The sequence below is a fragment of the Daphnia pulicaria genome, chromosome 7 (assembly GCF_021234035.1).
Source record: "Daphnia pulicaria isolate SC F1-1A chromosome 7, SC_F0-13Bv2, whole genome shotgun sequence".
Lineage (NCBI taxonomy): Eukaryota > Metazoa > Arthropoda > Branchiopoda > Diplostraca > Daphniidae > Daphnia > Daphnia pulicaria.
In genome coordinates, this window is record NC_060919.1 from 17,765,977 (window position 1) to 17,786,995 (window position 21,019).

General features: G+C 42.9%; 1 protein-coding gene across 2 annotated transcripts; it reads right to left on the reverse strand.

Annotated features, from left to right (window-relative positions):
* Positions 1-1,057: 1,057 nt before the first annotated feature.
* LOC124348927 lies at positions 1,058-13,234 on the reverse strand. Of its 2 annotated transcripts, none has more exons than XM_046799334.1 (8): positions 13,004-13,234; positions 8,553-8,820; positions 8,036-8,093; positions 5,625-5,759; positions 5,340-5,556; positions 3,054-3,265; positions 2,007-2,985; positions 1,058-1,934 (listed from the first exon to the last, which is right to left on the reverse strand). In XM_046799334.1, the coding sequence occupies exons 2-8, from the start codon at positions 8,715-8,717 to the stop codon at positions 1,892-1,894; spliced, it is 1,809 nt and encodes a 602-aa protein (XP_046655290.1). In that variant the 5' UTR covers positions 8,718-8,820; positions 13,004-13,234; the 3' UTR covers positions 1,058-1,891. The 2 variants fall into 2 exon arrangements, with proteins under 2 accessions (XP_046655290.1, XP_046655291.1); XM_046799335.1 differs by lacking the exon at positions 13,004-13,234 and adding an exon at positions 11,081-11,555.
* Positions 13,235-21,019: the final 7,785 nt, after the last annotated feature.

Sequence of the window (21,019 nt, forward strand, 5' to 3'; positions counted from 1 at the left end):
TTCGGAAAAATTTACTTTTTGCTATTGTTCTATCTTGGGAAACTTTTTTTAAAAAAGACCATTTCTGTTCTGATGCTGCGCACTAGAATCATAGTTGCGGTTGAAGGTTTATTGTTTCTTTATCTAAGTCGCGAAGGAGTGAAAAACCCACGGCCCGCCTACTATAAAACTATATAACAAAAATTTTTTTCCAGGTATGCCAATTTGACAAAACGTTTTAGCGCTGCCTTAAAAAAAGATTCGTTTTACGCGTTCACGCGGAAATAACAAAACCGAGAAGTGGTGAGGACATTCTGAGAACAAAAGTATCCTTTCTTTAGTTTCTTCAAGGTACATTTAGAGTGGTCAAAAGAATCAAAGTCAGGTTCATGGCCACCAGAATCGGTCACCAGCGCTCTGAAAAATGTGTTTTTCACAAGCAATTTTGTTATTCCTGACTTCCCGAAACAATGTAAACGAAAAGAATAACCATCCCAACGTTTATCCCGAAACGTCTTCCCGTTTGAAATATTCTTGCTTCACTCCCACTTAGAGACTGATGACAGTTGAAAGGGAATAATTTTCCTTGCTCTCTTGTTTGTTTTGGCCGTGAATCATCTACAATGTGCACCACATGGTTCCGAACGTTTGGGAACACGCAAGGGCCTCTAAGAATCGTGATCCAAGGTTTCGAAAGACGAAATATTATCAGCTGTTTAATTAAATCTCACTATCCATTAAGATAAAGAATTGTTCCGTTAGTCGATCAAACCAAGTAATCTATTTCACGCGGGACATTTGCCAAGTAGTGAACAGAGAAATCGTCGCTGAACTGAAACTTCTAACGGTTTTGATTATTGTGGAATACCAACTGTAATTTCTTTGTGGGTAAAGATGTTTGCCCTGACCCCTAACAGCTTCATTTCCAAACCAAGACCTGTCCTCTTTCATTTGTTTCTCGCGTAAATACGGCCATTATTAAGCAACCGACTTTGTCATTCCGTAATTTGGCCACGTGACTCGTGTAATCGTCTAACTCTTATTAGTGAATTCCACAATTAGTTAATAAATACGCGAGTTAGAAAACACCACATTTTATTTAAAAAATCACAACGGACAAACACGGCTTTAGCCCTCAATCCGCAAAAAAAATAATAATTATGTAATACATATCAATCAGTTAATAAACCCCCGAAACATCATTTGAAAACACTTTGTGAAAATAAGGAAAAACACACAAGGGCAAACCGAATATTAGGTCGAAACTTCACAGAACAGAGACCCGAATAGAAACATGTATCAATGAAGAACCATCACGTTTTTTGTTTGTTATTTTTTTGTTTTGTTTTCCCGAAATTTCGAAAGGAAAGTGGACCGATCCCACAACGTCGGATCAAAAGTAAAACAGCTTTCTTTTAATTAATTACAAACATGGGGAGGTAAAAAAAAAAAAACAAGTTGCCACAAAGTGCATTTAATTAAAAGTAAAAACAATTCTTCAAACTAAAAGGAAAAAAAACCCTCACGAGAGTTAAAAAATGTACAAAGCACACGAACACTCAAAGCAACGAAGACCAGCGGCCGCGCCTTGAATTTTTGTTTCTATCCTTTACTTTCGGTATAATATGTAAATACATTGATGCTCGCATCGTAATCAATTTCCTCTGCTCCTCTTCCCGTGGGCGATCAGTCGAAACCAATATTTATGATTTATTCATAGACGACTGTAATAAAATACTAGAATTCTTCTAAGATTGTGTGTGTTCAATTGCTGCCGGTTTCGATCGAAACACCACGACGATACGCGACGAAATAGGAAATCTTGAAGCTTTGCTGCACCGTTGAGTGTTTGTGTGTTCTCATTTTTAGGAAGGCAGGAAGGTTTAGGTGGCAGAAACTGTGAGGTTCTCAATTACCACATGTCTACCCGATGAACGTCATCATCGCTAGAATGTCTGTAATAATTGTCAAAAAATTCATTTAATTCAAAAATTTCAATTGCTCATTATTTTTTAAAGAAATAGTACCTGGAACGATCGGCCTCGGCTGCTGCACTGATTTTCGCTGAAACGGTCGCTAATGAGGAACGCTGCTTATAACTGCCCGTCCTGTCCAAATGAATGGCATCAGCTTCTTCGTTGGATATCCGCCTCATTGGCGTGGAAGCCCCGGAACCTCCTGTTGTGGAGGTCGACGGACACGCCGGAGACGGAGCGATGTGGAAAGCCGATTTGATGATGCTGACGATACTCGTCCGCTCTGGCCGCTCTGGCTCATCCCAATCTTCTAGCGCTCGATCGATATGCGATTGCCGCAACGAACTGTTCCGGCTGAATCGTGACTCGTGCGAATTCTGGCGTGACGCTGACGCCCGGAAGTTGACGGTTGTGATGGGTATGTTCTGTACCCTTTCCAACTCTTCTTCTTCCGACTCACTGGACGATGACTTTTCCGACTCCCAAATGGGTTCTGCTATGGTTGTTTTGATGATTGGTGGCTCCGGCGTCATGCTGTGAACATCCGGAAGTGTTTCCACTTCTGACGTGTCCAAAGACGGACCCAGGGCAGCGCTGGATGGATGTAATGTGTTTCCGTAGACATTGACGTCGCGGAATCCCACCGATTTCGTCGATTTACGAGACTCGGACCGTGACGTCGGCCGCGTCGGTCCAGTGCTGAATGTCCTGTGCGGATATCTCCACGGCGATTTCGGCGGGTCGAGTTCCATCGACGGATTATCCAAGCCGAATTTCATCTCGTTGTTGTCGCCACCGAGCGCCCCATTCTGACGCTTGGAGAAGCGACGGAAGATCCTTGACCCGAAATTGGCGATCGGCTCTTCGAATCTCGATCGCCTTTTTCCGACCTTGGTGTCGTGACTCTCCTCGATGATTATGTGACGGTCGTAAGGCGTGTCGTAATCCAGTTCAATGACGGTCGAGAACTTATGGGGGTAGGCGATTTCCACCAAGGTGATGATCAATCCCATTAACGAAACGAGCAGCCCTGGAACCAATTGAAATTGTGAGTTTTTAGGGTGAGAAAATATCGAAGGCTTCGCATGTCGTCCATACCAGCGGCAAGGACGAGCCAGAAACACCAGCCGTAAGTGAAACTGATGATGGTGTCTTCGAAGCGGATGAGCAGCGGCCGACTGGGTACGTTTATGAAGTAAATCAAGTTGGAAAGGAGCATGAGGCCGCCGGTGAGGAGCATCATGTAACCTCCGTAGACGGGCACAGTCACCAGCATAATGTTCATCAGTAACCAAGCGGCGAACGACGCCCTAAATAAACCAATGAATGAATAGAGCTGCCACGCCCGTTCCCAAGTGCTTGTGTGAGACGAGCGAATACTTAATTAGTTAAACAGAGAGAGAGTGAGTCGATGAAATCGTAAAAGAAAAATACATCAGTTGGGCAAAGCAGGTGAGAAAAGAAAACAGAACTCGAGTTTTCACGTAGCCGCAAAGTCCTTCTGCTTTAAAGTCGAGTTCTGCTGAAATGTCTTGGGAATGCGTAAGGTGCGTTATGGAACTTTGCGGTTCAGTTGCGGCTGGATCATTTTCAACAACGGACAACGATTTTCCCTTTCGAGAGTGGTCGCCCGAATAATCCGCATCGTGCAAAACAATACTGTGAACTATAACTATAATCTTCGCTACGGAAATAAAAAGAAATACTCTGAAATAACAACTACCGCTTTCCTTTTTTTCTTCGGATATCTACTAGCCCTTGTTTTGTGATGATAATTAAGTCAAATGAAAGGCGTCATAATCCTTAAAAAAAAGCGAAACTTTGGAAGGTGCGCGCCGGATCATTTCTAACGACAGGTGGATAACAAAACCGGCCGTTCTATTAAAATGTCGTTGAATAGAAATTTCAAATCCGTAACTAATGTTTGCAGCATTAACCGTTTGGATGAATCGCCAGACAATAATTCAAAATTTCACTAAAAGTTATAGAACGTTAAACTTAAGGAGCAATGCATAAATATTTATTGGGACATGTTATAACACGTTTTTTCAATATTCGACCCATTACTTCTATTTTCCATTTTGTTGACTCTTCCTCTCTTTTTATTGCTTCATCGTTTGCAACACCCACCCAAAGTGTTTAGTAGTTTATCTGGTTGCCAAGTGTGCGTTTCTCAATTCACAGTGTGTGAACTTTACTTTACTTGAATGGTGTTGAAAAACTGTTTGCAGCAGTGACTTTGTGTTACGGACAAAGATTTTAGAAAAGGCTGTGGGCGGCATGACGGCAATCAACTTTGCGGATCAACTTCCTTTTCGGTAAGTCGTGATTCTTTGAGCTATGCACACTGTGAGTCCCACTCGAAACGCCCACCTAGACTCAGATATTTCCGGTTTTAATTTGTCATGGGGTCAAAATGAGAGCGCCACCCACTTAAAACTGCTTAATACTTTTCACGAAACGGTAGTAAAGTATATTTTGTTATTTGTCAGTGTAGATGTTTCCAACAGTGGGACGATTTATCGAAGCGTTGCGAAATTGAAACGAATTTGAATATCTTGCCAAACCAACTTGACTTTTTTTGTTCTCTTGAGATTTTTCTTCCCTTTCTTCTTCAAATGGGCCGTTATTACAGGTGAAAGTCGCTTTGGGGCAAGTGTGCCAGCCATTAGAAAGTGAACACACTCTTTTCGCACGTCATATTTATCCCTTTTCTCTCGTTTCTTTTTACTGGCCGTAAATAGACTGTCCGTTTAAATTTAAACATTGTGCTGAAGATGTTGGCACTTGGACGACTAATAAAAGGATCTATAAGGGCCAACAAGTAGTTTATGTCATTTCCTGCTAGTCTGATACAACCACTTTATGGATGGATGTATTAGATCAGGAGTTAAATGACCTAAATTCACATCAGGTACTAGAGAGTGGCTGTTATAACTGCTATAGGGTTCACTCACGAAAAATAAGGAATGAAATTATAGCCAGACTGGCGGCTGTGCGAAAATTTCCGATTCAATCGACGTGTCCCTTTTCTGTTATTCTTGTTGCTAAGGCTATTTTAACTTCCCGGGTCATTGAAATAGAGTAACTGGACACTGGGGAATTGAGTCACTATTTTGAAAGTAAATATTACAACGGAGCAATTTTCACGAAGGGGAGGTTTTTTTTATGATAATGTTTTTCGATGGGTAGTACCCAACATTCTTTGAAGTAATGCCGGATGTGAATAATGAGCTATTCATTTGGAATTGAGGGTCGTAAAATAGAAAAAAAAGGGCGATCATAAAATGTCGACGATAACCACAAAAGATAGGGGGGTTGCAGAAAATGGCATTCCAACTCTATTATCTTTTTCTGGGCTTTTTTTTTTATTTGAGCGCTTACCACAAGGCGATGCAGCTGTAATAGCCGGCTTGGCGATAGGTTCGTCCCCATCCGAAACCTTCTTCGTTCAAGCTGAGGTATTCGGCCACAGTTAGGATGGGATACGGTAAGCCTTTATGCAAGGCTTTATGGTAACCATCCACCATATCATCGGGTCCTCTCCAACCGAATCGCTCGTTGTAATCGATCCGGTCGCTCAAATTAAACACGCCAGCAGCTTCGAACAAAAACAAGTCGATTAGTATCGAATTCGAGCCGATGATTTTGTGTGGTTAAATAGCTTACAGCGAAGAGTGACATTGACGTGATTGAATCCAATGTGGATTCCCAATTTGGCGATTATTTTCTCGTTGGAGAAGGCGCGGTAACTGCTCGTGATTTGCCCTTCTCCGGTGTGCCATCCGCATCCGTTGCCGGTAACTGAAAGTAAAAGTATACAAAATTTTCATTTAATCTATTCTCTCTCTTGATGGATTTATGGGCCGTTTGTGCGTGTCTGCTGGGAGTGTACAGAAATTGTTGTTGTCTATTGTAAAAAAGTCACGCTTGATTGTCTGTACGTGCAATTAGTCATGCAGTGCAGCGACCTCGTCTCTTTTTTGGGCTGTAGATTGTTTCCTTGTAGAAAAATGGGGCGCTAGTGGGAAAAGAACAAGAGGAATCGGGCCTATGCCACGCTTGAATAGAGAATGTGTTTTGTGTTTGATTTCAAGGTAAATTTAGACGGGACGGGAGCGAGCACGACCTTGAAAGTTCTCTTTTCATTTCGTTTTTCAAAAGCAGGAGCGCGGTGTATATCAACAACTCTTATCCATATACCTTATGTCTACTATCTCCTACCTTTTTCCTCCTATACCTTCTCTCCCCCCTTATCATAACGCTGGGCCTATGTTACACCTTTCGAAGGCCGCGTACAAAAGTTTTGTTCCTCTTTTTCGGAGGCTTGAGGCCCCGGCAACGGCAAACAACCGCGTTCCCTGTTGTTGTCCGTCCCGTGTTTTTGTGCCCAGTTGTCGAGGCCATGCCACTTGTGGAATGTTTTTACCTTTCTTCTTCTTAGTCTTCTTTTCTAGACACTTTTCGGCTCAATAGCAAGACAGATTGAACAATTCCGACTATACGTGTAGGTCAGGTACACTGAAATTGCTCACCGTTAATAACATGCTCTGCAAAGTTCAACGGCTCATCACCTGTCCAGCGCCCCTTTTGTGTTAAGGGGTTCTAAAAATGGTAGACAACTACCCCCTGTGCATTGACACATTTGTAAATGCTGAACCCTACATTTACTATGAAACGAAATTGGAAATCTAAAAATATCAATCACTGCCAACGCGATTGGAATTCATGTTTAAACAATGTTAGCGGTTTATAGTCGAATCAATATTTGGAAATTGCAAAAATGTTCAGACTACGTGATAATGTTCACGTAATTCCTTGCCAAACTGGAGCTCGCATTACTCTCTCTGATTTAGTGAAAGTGGTTTTGATTTCGGGAAATGTTTTTTGATTGTAAACGCCTTTTGAGAAAGAAAATCACGGAGTTTTCCGGTCTAGGGAAGCTCAACAAATGGCCAATGGAACTACTTTTTTTTTCAACGTATGAAAATGTGTCAGACAAATGTTTCATATCCAAAGCTGTATTGTTCCCGAATTTTCGCACCAAATTTTGTTTATTCGGTTTATTCTTTCACGCTGCGAGAAAAAAAGTGGTGGCTCGTAAATTAATAAAATTGTAATTGAATAATTAAATCTAAAATTAGTTAATTTCATCATTGTGAGATGAAATAGGAAATGACCCAGTTAAGACTTGATCGCTCATCCGCACAGCATGTAATTTTTTCGTAATGTAAAGACTTCTATATACTACTACAGAGAGCGACAGAGAGGCACGTGCAAACTCATTCCGCACACCGCATAGTGTGCGGAGTAATCGAGCCGTGCAGCCATGTAATGCTTGTGAATTCCCCGCCGTTCTTTTTCCTAGCTCTTGTTCTGCGTTAACTTTTTGGAGGTGACGTAATAATCGGGAAATCATTGAATGGAACTTTGTGGGGGACTGAAAACGAACAATCAGCCAGAAACTCAAGACGGGGAGGCGGTCCGCCCTATCTCTCTGTGCATTGCGGTAGTATCGTTGTATAACCATGGAACCTCAGAATAGTGGATACTATACATTTATTTAGCGCTAAAAAAAAGAAAATGAATCGCTCTCCGGTCTAGCTCGACTGGATGCGAAAAAACGACAAACCGAAAAAGAAAAGAAGCTAAAAAAAAAGAGATAATGAAATTTCACTGGGGAGCGGCGATTGCGAGAGTCAAACAACTTGCGTCAGATGAGCCAAGAAACTGGAAAAGTTCCTTTTTAAAACTTTAATTTTCAAATGTATTTTTTTTTTTAAAGAAGAAGAAGGATACGGCTGGTATAATAATCTACGCGACGAATCAAGTTGTAGGAACGTATACATCTATTTATTAATTCGAATGAGTTGGGACTTTCTCTAGAAAAAGGATCCGACAGATGAGCCATCCCGGTAATAGTTGAGCTTCTCGGCGGGTGTTATTCTATTAATCGGAGGGGGGTTCTTCCCAGACCAACAAAGCGAATTTGAACGATGTCTCCGGGAAATTGTCCGTAAAAAACGTTTTGCGTAGGTTTATCTTATGTAAGAGCCAAGAAAATGTGTTGGATAACTTACCGAGAATGACGGCACCGACGAAGAGGCTGATGGTGACGCTCGTGAATGTTGTAAAACGCTGGAAAAGAATTTAAACAAGGCAAAATTTAAATAAGTTTTCATTCGTCAAACAGAGAATTGAGGACGCAGTGATGCAATGTACATAGTTATTTTTGTTTCCCCATTTCACGTCAGAAAAAAAAAAACCCATCATCGGCCGGCCATTGGCAATTCAAAGTCTAGCCGTCTCTATCGTCGTGAAAACAACAAACGGGACCCTTTGGGGCCGGCCCCCCAGATATTATGACCCAAACGGAAAGAAAAAGTTTTTGTTTTTTTCCCCCTTCGATGCTGCGGCCGGCGAAACAAGTGAAAGTCTTTTGACAAGATCATTGGTGGTTGCCATCGTGAGGCTGAGCTGGACAAACGACGTCCATCAAGTCTTTCGGTACTGTGAGACGACCGCCGATCACGAAATGCCACACGCACAGCCTCACGAAAAACATTTTTTGGTTTGGTTTGGTTTGTAATAACTTACTTCTTTGCGCATGCCGGGCAAGACGATGAGGAATGCCACAAAGAGGGTGATGGCGATGACGCAGAATGTGATGGTGGACACATCGCCCGTCACGGCCGTCCTGTTTGCGCGGTCGTAAAGCGTCGGTCCACCGTCGTGACGAAATGCATCAAACCAGCCTTTCATTGTGCTGCTGCTGCTGGTATTACGTCCGTTCACTTTTACTGGTCCTCGACTTTTGACTGGATTTCAAACTCTGCACGCACCTGCTGCTGCGGCTGCGGACCACCTGAAATAAAATGAGAGGAGGTGATGATTAGACAAACCTTATAGTACTGTATATCGTGCGCCGACTCAATAAGAGCAGCAGCTGTCGATGGTTGTTTGTTTGTTTCGCCTTGAATTTGTGTTTAGCCCACCGTTCATCCTTGAAAAACAATTCGGAATCGCGCGGCTGTGTTTGTATTTCCTACTTTGACTAATTGCAAGAGATTTTAGAAGCGGAACCAGAATCAAACGGGCGGAATCCCCCTCTAAAAAGTCCTCGGTGGCTACGGGATTGCGTGAAGTTTGGCCTTCGTCCCGACCGACACGTTCGGACCACCTGCCCATATTTGGGCGTGTTTTTGAGTCTCTCTATGACTGTCCACCGCTGTGGGTGATGCCATCTGAAATGCTATAGGATCTTGTGAGTGTATGTCTTGTACATGGGCGCATGTGGCAGCTAGGAGATATTTCTCGTTAAGCGGATTCTGCGGAGGAAGATTGTATTTCCTATCTATTGAAGGCGTTTTCAAGTAAATCATTATCCGAATTCCCCTAAGTCAAACGACCGGATGACCCCAATAATACCGTTGCGGATGGAGGGAAAAGAAACTAAAAACTTCCCCCTTTTTGGCTGCTGGACATTCTCTATCGCCTACGAGTACGTTGACTTAGTATTTACACGAGAGTTCTTTGTAGCTTGTTTCCTATGGAATTCCCCGATTCATTCCATCATCTCTTTTCTTTAATCAAGTGACAACAGGAAAGAAAAAAACCCCCCAGCAGCTCCCCCATTTGTTAGAAATGAACGTTTCAATGACGTTGGTCGAAATATTTGTTGCGGTGAACCCGGAATTGAATTTCGATAGTTCGTGAGGCGATCGTTAAAGCAATTCGAGCGTGTTTGGCACGGTGGGGAGTATGCGGATGTTGGGTGTAGTCAACATAATAAAGCTGATCCTTATTGCTTTAAGGAGTGTCTACTAAACACTCGAAAGAATCGTTAATTTGTCTGGCTGTTATGATTAGGTTTAAGCGATGATTGTATAGCTTTGAAGGCCAACGTCATTTTTTCGACGTTGTTCACAAGTAATCCTTTCCCAAGGAATGCGCGATTATGACTCCGTCAATAATTGTTTCTTTCTTTTGTTGTTCACATAAAGGGGGAGAAATGTTATTAAAAGAGCTCGAGGATTTACATCGACCAAGGGCCCAGGGGCTGACACTTTTTTGGAAAAATGAAACGTAAACGATTTTGACATGTCCGTCGAAATAAGAAGGATCTGTTTGTTGAAACTGACATAGTTTCATATTCCTATGGGGGCAAGATTGACTGCTGGCGAGGTAAAATTCCTCTTGGTCGTGATGGCGGGCGTCCTCGATTGAAGTAATCAGAAAAATGTTATTTTCCCTGTGGTGGTGGTCAGATGATAGTTGGTTGTTGTCAATGCCCAGCATGTCCCTGTCCCAATTCTAATTAATTAGAATTTAAATTCTGGAAAAAATGAGGTCCTAATTCTGGAGGGAATCTGAAATATTTTGAATTCCTCGTGCTTCAACTCACGAATCATGTCGTTGCCAAACCCGTTATGATTCAATAATGGATGAGACGGAACGACCGAGTTCTCCCCCCCCCCCCTTCAACGACGACTTTCTCTTTTTTCTCGAAAAAATCCCAAGTCAAAATCCCAGACGTATAAAAATGTTTTTTTTTTTCAGCTGCTGCGTAACTCTCGTTCAACCTTGCACGACGGGTGAATTTTGTCTTCTTCAAGTTTAAACTTCAACCCCCTCGAGTTAGTACAGCAGCAGCGAGCTCTTTTCTCTTTCTTGTCTAAGAGAGCAGCAAACAACAAAAGATGATGTCCTCTCTTTCTCTTTTTCTTTCTCTTTCCATCGACGGCCAACTTTCTCCCGCTGGACTCTTTTTTTTTTATTTTTTTATTTTTATTTCTCCTCTTCTTCCTATCGTTCAAATAACACGACTCGGCTCTGGAGAGAGGGAGAAAGAAAGAAAGAAGTCATCGGGACCCGAAATCTCTTTTCACTTCTTGCCTCGGGCTGCGTGTGCCGTGTTGCTTGTGCGTGGCACCAAAGGAACGAAAGGAACGAAAATGGAAGAAAGTCAAAGAACAACAGAAAAAGATACGACGGACATGTGACAATTTCCCCTCGCGTTTTTTGTTGATGACTCTGACGTTCCCTACGAACTTTTTTGTCTCTCCCACACGATTGAATTGTTAGAACAGATGGTAATTATTATTATTAGGTTTTTTTTTCGTTACCAGATGACTTCCTATGGAGTAATGAGACTATCCGGAAGGAAATGTTGTTGTTGCTGTTGTTGTTGTGTCGCGATGGAGTCATTTTACAAAGTCTTGCGCCTTGGAGTCCCGCACGTCTCGACGACGGCTGACCGTGTCACGTTAAAGTTTTCAATTATCCACATCACATTGAAACGTTACTGAACTATAAGATTTTCTGATTCCCCTTTCACTCTCAGTCGACGATAAGAAATTGAGTCGTGAATTCGTGACAATTTGAAACAAAAAAAAAGCACAGTCTCAAAAGTCTCTGACGGGAAACAGCAATTGCAAATCAAAATCAACTTTGAATCAATGGAGAGTCGAAAAAGCGGACTTGAAAGCGAGCCGAAGGCTGGCTGGCAACTGGCTCGAGTCTTTGGCAGTTGACCGGAATTGACGACGACGACGAAGCAGAAGGCGCCAGGCACCACCACCACCACCAGGGAACTCGATAAATGTGCTGCTGGCTCGGCCAGGTAGTCTGAGCTACACTGGGCAGAAAGTGAGAGACGCGAGGGAGCTAGCAGCCGACAGGAAAGAAAGAAAAAAAGGGAAAAGCGCCCACCGCACTCGACTGCAATACCAAAGAGAGAGAAAGGGGAAGAAAAACAAAACAAAAAAACAGCCACCACCGTGAGGGATAGCGCCAAACACTTTTTGGTTATGGCATTATTCAGGTAGACAAGACTAGACCGCAGAGGTGTCACTATCAGCGTTCATCATGAAGCAATTTGTTGGATAAGGAGACCTCGTCTGTCCGGCCCATCTTTTTATTTTTTCCCGCAGCGTCACGACGTCACGTCTCCCTGGCAAATTCAAACAGTCGAGAAGACGTCTGCTGAGTCACATTTTCTGCCACTGTGCGTCCCCGGTCCCGATGGCGAAGATTTATTTCCAATCCCAAATCCTTGCGTCACTCTCATCCTTGGGACGGTGAATTTTTCGGGCGAAACATTTTTGTTTTATGCGATATACGACCAAGCAGTGGAGGTCATTTGGAAAATAAGTTTTTTTCAAAGAATGGCACACGTTAAGGACTTGACTGAAGCAAGCGAAAATAAATACTATATAACCATATAGGCTAACGATGACGACATTGAAGTGAAGGTCGGCTCGACAGATGCGCACGATCTCAATCCGCCCAGATCCTCGATAAAACTAGAACGCGATGCTTCTCCTTTTTTTATTTTTTTTTATTTATTGACAATGTGTAGTAATAATAGTAAGGTGATGAAATCAAAAAATTTAAACAGGACGCGATCGCAGCCTCCCGGTGAAATATTTTTTGGCGCCGATCGACCGGGGCTCCCATATCATTTCCAGTTGAAAGGCGTTACTAAAACTTTGGGTTTTGATGTGTGTGTGTGTGTTGTTGTTGCACACCCGGCCTCTTTTCTAGCTCTCACAGTCATCGATGGATGCAAATGTTGAGGCTGCCATCCATCGCCTGGTGACTTAGTATCTTCGTATTACTCGACCAATCTCATTATGCTCCACTGAGCGTCCAATGAAAAACGAAAGTTGACACCATTTTTGGTTATGTTAACTCTCTCTCTCTCTCATCCATGTTGATTGTTGAACTACCCCCCGACTACCCCTCTCGTTTGCCGGTTTGACGGATTGTTGGCGTGAGCGAGGCTCGAGTCTATTATCCAAGTGGATCAAACGAAAGTGAAAATGACTGTTGGTTTCCGTTTGTAAACACTGATGTGGGTCAAAACCTAATACACCCCGCGGAATAAAAAAAACGCGGAATTTTTTCGCGTTGTCTAATCGGAATAACAACATCGTGTTTTTGTTTTTTTTTTCTCTCCGCGTTCCGCACGCTTACAACTAAACACGGCGCGCATAATCCCGTTAGCTATTACGCAAACTCGCCAAAAAGAAATGTGAACAACTTACGGTTTGTTTGTTGATCCACGTGTGTGTGTTGGCACGTCAGTAGAGAAGAAATAATACAAGAACCGCTGGGACGATCAGCACCGACTTGGGGTTTAAAAAAAAAAATCAAATGTTCACTATTGAAATGGGTATCGAAAATGTTGAAGTGTTGCTGCAAGGTGGAAACAAGGTGCAGCAACGGGTCGAGTTAAACAATCCGGGACGGTGGGTTTATCGAGACTGAGCCTGCAATGTCACTACCGGCCCATAATATGGGGAAGGGGAAGAGAACAGGAGACGACGAAAAAGAAAAAAAGAGAGAGAGAGAGAGAAAGAAAGAAGGAGAACCCCAAGAAGTTTAGAGGTCCTTTGGTGGTGGGACTGGTGGGTTGGCCCGTCGCTTTTGTCGGTTGAGGTTTTTTCTTCTTCTTCTTCTTCTTCCCCCTTTCGTTGAGAGCGGAGTAGACGGACGATGGGATGTGTGGTGGTGGTGGCTGGCGTCCCCTTCTTTCTTCTCCTTGTCCACCCACCCACTACTACTGGAACCTACACCTACCTACCTCTTTTACCTGGGCCAGCAGCCAGGAGGAGGAATATAACTCGTTCGTATCAACTACACACAAGGTCATCCTGAAGCTGCTGCTGCCCGCCCTATGGCACGACGGCGAGGTGTCTCTATGTGTTGTTGTTGTTGTTGAAAGGACGTGAGTGCGCGCGTTGAATTGACGTGCGTGTGGGGGAGGTTTTAGTTTGGCGGAGGCGGGACTTGACACCACCGCCCGTATCTATTGGGAAACAGAATCAAAGAATCGGAAAAGAAAGACAAACAAATAATAAGAGTACGTGTGGGAATATCTCTTATACGATCGAAACAATGTCAAGAGTTTGTAATCACCTAGTTCCGGATTCAATTCCGCTTTATTTCTGATTGTGTTAACTCAATTGGGTGCAAATTTGACCGCAATCCATTCAATTCTAACTAGCGGTGTCTCCTCAAAACGGGTGAAAATCTGCGGGGGGGTTGAACAGTTCAATCAATTTGACAGGGAGAAAGGCCTTTTTGTTTAAAGTGTTGAGACCGTTTCATTTTTTGTTTTTACAGTTACTAATCTTTTGCACTCCAATTGCTATCGATAAAGGCGGGCGTGCGTGTGTTATCCGGACATCAAACGAACGTTTCTTTGAATCTTTTTTCTTTATTTTGATTATTCAGTCGAGGAGAAACAGTGTGTAACGGCCGGGGTGAAAACTTCGCCTATCTACATGTTTCATGAATAGCTGCTCTGTTGATTCAAAAGCAAAGAAATATCCACGAGAAAGGGCATGGTGTATACGTGGATATCAGTCGCATTATAAAAAGGGATCAAAAGGTGGGGAGAAAGGGGAAAATAATCCAATAGTGTTATATTGTCTTTAATAAATTTAGTTTTATTATTATATTGGCGTATTTTTTTTTTCTTTGACTTCAAAGGGCCAGTGAAAGTGCTGTTGAAGGCCAAGATTCAGGCCCGCTTCCAATGTGTATTATCCACGTCATTGGTCAAATTATTCCACATTTCTTTGGCCCATTCTAATTTTTTCTTTGCGCTTTTTTGTTTCTTTCCGAACCAAGGAAGGAAGTTAATCGACTTCCTCGTGCCTAGTGTTAAATAATTTTATCCTTCGACGTACTCTAGATATTCGTATGTGTGTCGACCGAGTCATTTGTGAAACAAATGCAAGTCAGCAGGACCGCCAATTCAATCTGTGTACATTTACTCCATGTACAAGTGTGGCGGTAGTGGGACATTGAGGAAATGGGTCAACTTTTTCCAACCGGTTTTCTAAATGGCGACTCCCATAGAAAGAAGAAGAAGAGAAGGAAGGAAAAAGCGACAAAGTACTATAAACGTACTAGAACTAACTAAATAAGTAGGACAAATCGAAAACTGTTCCGGATTGTACTTGACACTTTTTTTTTTTTCATTTCCGAGAGAGAAAGGCGCCAACATTTTCGCTTTCTCAAACGGAATTCTCTCCACAATCAAATTAAACGGATTGACCGACATCTGTGCGTGTGACGCATCGATATCGTTGCGTGCAACGAATGATTTTTGATGCAATTTTTTCAAGGCGAATTCATCATTTGCGTAATATAATAAAAATTCCTTGAGAAAATGCTAAACAGGATATCAAAGATTGGCGGGGTGGCTGTACGTGTTGATGTTGATCGGATTTAAGACTTTAGTCAGACACGGTCGTGAGCAAACGCGCATACGTGTGTGTTTTTGTTTCTTTTTCTTCTTATTCGCTCTTGGAGGAAGGCTATTCGTTAGTGAGTCGGCCGTCCTTGTCAGGGGGCGCCATCGTGCAACACCAGCGGAACGCCATGCCAGAAATAACTAGGCCAAGGTAAACGTTGCGTTGCTGGAAACACACACAAACGACGACGACGGAATGACTCTCGCGCGCTCTCTGCCTCTTAAACACACACCTGTGGAGAGATAGGTACTACAGTTACTACCGTCTTGTTCCTCATCGTCTGAGAATTATTTTGTTTCTTCTTCCTTCACCCACTTTATTTGGTTACGAAACATTTCCAATTGTCGGAGCCGAGGAAAATATAATAAGACGAGAGAAAAAAAAAGGGATTTCTCTCAAAAGGTGTCATCACAGAAGCTCTCCGTATATACACATACGGAGGAGGAGATGAGAGTGAAAGAAAGAGAAATTATGACGGGCCCTCCGTACATATCCCTGTGGGCAGGCGGCCCATATTCTGTATTTGATGGGTTCCGCAGCTTTCAGTTTCGTCAACACGCCCAACTCTTCTTCACACTCTCGCCGTCTGCAGCGAAAATGTTGCCGAACCTCCACCTTGTTATATAATCAGACGTAATAAGGAGAGCCGTTAGCTGTAGGTTTGTTTTTTGCTAGCTCCTATTCAAAAAGGGAGAGTGAAAAAAGAAGAAGAAGAATCTCTTGTTTTTATATTTCAACGAGCTGGTCAAAGACCTCGTCTGTAATGAATTCTCACCGGTAGAAACGATAAAAAAAGAAGAAACATTGGCGTGCAAATCATAAAATGAAATTGAACATGCAACTAATAAATTTCCAAACGGCGCAAATGTCAGCGTGAAGCGAAAGTCACCACTTGCGAAATTGACATTTTGGCCGAGGATGCTGCGCTAAATGACACAGAAAAAATTTCGGGCTTGTTTGTGTCTTTCAAACAGATGCTTCATAATGTATGTTGGGTAATCGAAACTTTTGATTGGCACCAGGCGCCTCGAAACAAAAAAAAAAAAAAAAAAATTCTTCTAGACGCGCATGAAAAAAAGTGTGTAGTTTTACTTTCCTTTTCTTTCTCCCGTTGGGTATAATCTCTGCTCACCTGTAGCTCCTCTTTTGTTTTTGAGCATGTATTTTTTTCCCCGTTGTTGTTGTTGTTGTAACTTTCGAGGAATGATTGTTAATTTCAGTGTCTCATTTTCTCTCTCTTATAATAATCTGGGGAAGAGTGAGAGAAAGAAATATAACTAAAAAAATCTATGAGAGAAAGTACAGCCATTGATTTCTAACCCGAGGCGGCTTGATTTACGCACACCTTCACAATCCAATCAAGTTTAATTACAGGTGCCCACAAGTCGAGACTGCCGACCGCAGGTGGTACCCTTTTTATTGCAGTGCTGCACAGTGCGTCCAGTGAACGCGATGGACGCCAACCTGAAATCATCGCAATCATTAGGGCGCACGCTGTTGGTGGTGATAACGAATTTTGAAATTACCGCCCGTTTTTATTTCGATTCTACCCGCACACCCTATCTATCTACCAGTAGTAGTACACTGACTATAGAGTATAGACACATTTTACAGCTCAAGACATAGTGTCTTTTAATGACGAAGATGTCGCTGTATGCTACAACTAGGTGACGCAATCTACGTATATTATAGAAAGTTGGAATTGTCCGACCGACTGTTTTGAATTTCATTTATTGCAAAACAAAAACAGACAAATCATGTTGTTGTTGCCTCTCTCTTTCTCTTCTGAAGATTCAAATCGCCACCAAAATGTGTTGGTCTGCCCGTCGGCGGCCACCAATCTTATTCCTTCTCGGAATAGAGTTTTAACTGCTGCCACACTATTTGTCAGCTTCATTTAGAAAGTCGTCCGAAAAACTGTCAATCAGCTATACTACTGCAACGATCGGGGACCATCAAATAAAAGACGCAGTTTCCCAATTTCTTAAGTGCGCAGCCTCCCGAACGAAAGTCTCTGCCGAATGCAATCCCACAAATGGAGAACGCGCAGGGCGGGAGAAATAACACCGGACATGGGGGGGGGGAACGTATTTACACGAGCGCTCACTAGTGTCCGCCTCGAGCCATTAGCCTTATCAGCAGCAGCAGCAAAATGCTCCGCATTGCCGAAATTGGCCCTGCTGCCGTAATGCAGCTTTAATCTATAGACTATAGCACACACGCTGCGTTACGTGTGCCCACACGGAACGCGACGCGTGAGTTTATACTTGTATATGTAATTATGGCCCTGCCATCGGAAAATCGACCTTCACCCAGTTTTGGTCTTTTATCCACGCAATTGTTTCTTTTTGCTTCCAAATAACATTTGCGTGCTTTTTTTTAAGGGCTCATAATACGTAATGCGGAATTTCTGACTCGAATGCCAAAAACGTGTAGGAAAGGGAAGTCGTTTGTCAATGTGGAGCACAGGAGGGGAAGTGCCTGGCCAATGCCAGCAGCCATAATTTGAATTTACACTTTTCAAGATGCAGAAAAACTGGTTTATTCATTTCGGGAGGGGGGATTTATGCTGTACGTAACTGTGAAATAGGTTTGTGATTAGAAAACTTTGCCAATCCCGTACGGCAGATAACCGGGTCTACCTTTCGAACCGGGAAAAGACTCTTTTTTGTTTTTATTTTTTGCATCCGTTGTTTCGTTTTGGTTTGGTCCTTGGAACTGATTATTTCATCAGGAGAAAAGTAAACGAAACCAGTTTAGTTGTTATATCCTGAACGAAAACGGCCGAATTGAAAGAAAAAGTAAATAGATTGGATCAATGGAAGATAAATGGGTGAACCTGTCGTGACTGGCCCATTTCGGGATGTGGTTTTTTGTTCCTTTGCCGAGTTCATCTTCCGACTATGGGTGTACGAAACAAATTTGAATTCCTCCTGTGTCTATATCTTTGATAGCATACATAAGCCGTTGCTTGCAGTCGTGACATTCCCCAATGGTACGCGAGCCAAAGTAATGACTTCCACATTCACCTTGACTTCCTTATCCCGAATCACGCAGGCCCGGCCGCTTATTAGAACCCCTTAGTTATTTGGTGAGGACTCTTTCGAGAAGCTTCGCTGGTACAGCAGCAGCAACAACAACAAGGAGGAATGAAAAAACACATCAGCCTTTTTTATTATTATTATTTTGCCTTTGTAATTTTGTATTCGGCTGCAGCAGTCTCTCGATCCTCGAGCTGCACATACCCACCGGCGGCAAGGACGATGAGTCCCGAACAGCGGGAGAACCGCTTCGAGACAGCAGATTAACCTACTCTCGGCGTGCGCTCGTGAGCGTTTTCCCTTTTTTCCTTCTTCTTCTTCTTCTTTTTGTGTTCTTGAAAATAAAAAAAGAAACAACTTTTCGGTTCCTTCATCTTTTCTTTTTTATCTCTGCGGCGGGCCGAATTAGAGGAAGTCTTCCCGAAAAAATATTTAGAGCTGCTGCTGCTGCTGACTCCCGTCCGAAACGAGCGGCAGTGCATAAAATATTCCACCTGTTCCGATTTCGGAACGAGGCCGCGACAATTAGCCTTGTAGACGATTCGCCCTTCAATCAATTTATGCGCCAGCGCTGGAATGTTCCGCGTTGCTCGTTTTCCTGCCGTGTGCCTACATCAACTAGATGGCCGCCGCTAGACCTCTCGGTATTTCTTCTATTGGGTTTTTAGCTAGTCTGTTATTCCTTGAATGTTTAACCTCAATAGCATATAGGCAAACCATTTGTTCGTGACAGACATTGAATGAAAAGTGATGATTGTTTGATCGTGTCCGATCGATTACGTTGACCGATGGGACATCAATCGTTACATTTCCTTGCCGGCGCAACTTTGCATTGACATTGACCTACTCCTACGCTGTATCGTGAGCAATCTCTGACCGTAATTGTTGAGATGAACCATTTATGACGCAACTCGCTCAAAATGACCATCATCGAGCACGCAGGCATCGCCGATGACCATGCCTTAATTTCATTTAGAGATTATGTTGCACTTGATTTGGCTTCATCCAGCACGACAATTGAGGTCAATTCGCGAGCAAGGACGCCACAATTATTTGGATGAATGAAAAGAGTCCGGTGCTGCACCAAATTGGGCGACCGTTTAACTTCAAATTTCCGGACTGGTGGTTACAAAAGTTAAGTCATTATGACACATTCAGCTTCGACATTGGCAATGTTTAGATGACAAAGCGGAAAAAACAACAAAAACATGTTGTGAAAGCAGTAGCCAATACGTGACACTTCTAACGCCTTAAATTTTGGTTGATAGTTTTTCCCCGAAATCTTTGACTCTACATTTTTCAAAGAAAAAGGCCTAGGAAATAAAACAACCAGAAAGATTTGAAAGTATAGGACTTCGCGGTTGTTTTCTTGTCTCTTTTTTTCCCCCTTAACGACTTTACAGCTTATGGGGAAACGGGGGATTTACTGTCACATCTCAGTTAAGGCGGCCCGTCTCCTGTTGCGTCGTGCCGCACTCACGTTTCTTGTCCGGCTGTTTGTGCAGCCAGGCGTGGAGTTAAATTGACCGTCAAAAGGTGGCATCAGGTGGCTCAGCTCCTTTAACGTGAGACGACATCCTTGGACAAGGAGAGACAACGAGGAAGGCACAAATAAACAAACAAGCGAGACAATTTGGCTCCGTTTTCCTTTTGACTGGGAAAAATAATCAAAGTCATTCCATTGATGACGTCAGCCGTTAATGAATGGCTTCCCATTTATTTTACTATTCAATTCAAGTGTTGATCATGTGAATCTTTTCCCATGATGAGCCGCGAGCCTTTCCCAACACCAACAACTGTGTGCCGTTATATCTGTTTGATTTGAATTTGTTCAGTTCTACATCAAAGTTTGAATACTGAACGCGACCTGGTTATAGCCTTCAACATCAGGCGTCAAGTGAAAGTGGCTGTATCGATTGGTTCGATTGATTTAATGACGGGTAGCACACGAGAGGAATCCTCATCAAGTAGATCTCTTAACTTTTCAAGTTTTTCACGTTCTCTCGTACAGCGTTCTACATTTTTATAGACGAAAGGAGAGCCCTGTTGCGAGTGATTTATATATAAGTGATCTTTATCAACACTTTGGCTGGGCGGATCACAAGATCTGACGACCACCATGGATTTCTAATTGCCTATCGGCGACGAAAGCGACTTGTCGTCGGTTATAGTACTCCTCCTAATGTGCGACCTCCCCGTTCGGATATATTCGATCAAAACAGATAACAACAAACGAATAGTGTAGTTGTCGGTCGTCGTCCTTTGGACTGTCCCCATTTCGCGTCTTGAATAGAACATGACTATGATACCGGCTCGGCAACGTATACACATATGGCCTTTATCAATTCATGGCCGACCAGATCGACCGTTTTCCGTCCATGCATATCCAAACACGCAGGAAGAAGTCAACTTGTTCTGTTCCGGAATGCCACACATACAGACAGTTTATTTCCGGGCAATAGGTCAACTCCTGTCGTTGTTGAGTCGAATTCTATATCGGTGTTTGAGATATTATAACAGCGTATTATTAAGATGCGTATGAGCGATCAGGTGAGGAAAGGTAGCCATTAAAATTGGGTAGCTTTCTATATCCATGTAAAGTAGCTGCTGCCCTTTGGGGAACCGTTACCCGTCTCTTCTCGCCATCATTTCACTATATACGTATATTGGGCAATTATTCTGTTCTCTTGCAGCTCCAGAACGGAAAACCAAAAATGTATCAAGCGTGACTGGATGCATATGTAGAGAATCACAT

Bases quoted from the DNA above. Each gene is read 5' to 3' on its own strand.
- LOC124348927 (XM_046799334.1), bottom strand. From the start codon at position 8,717: ATGAAAGGCTGGTTTGATGCATTTCGTCACGACGGTGGACCGACGCTT. The intron at 5,760-8,035 runs GTAAGTTATCCA...TTTTACTTTCAG, and splicing joins CGTCGGTGCCGTCATTCTCG to TTACCGGCAACGGATGCGGA. The intron at 2,986-3,053 runs GTATGGACGACA...AATTGGTTCCAG, and splicing joins CTGGCTCGTCCTTGCCGCTG to GGCTGCTCGTTTCGTTAATG.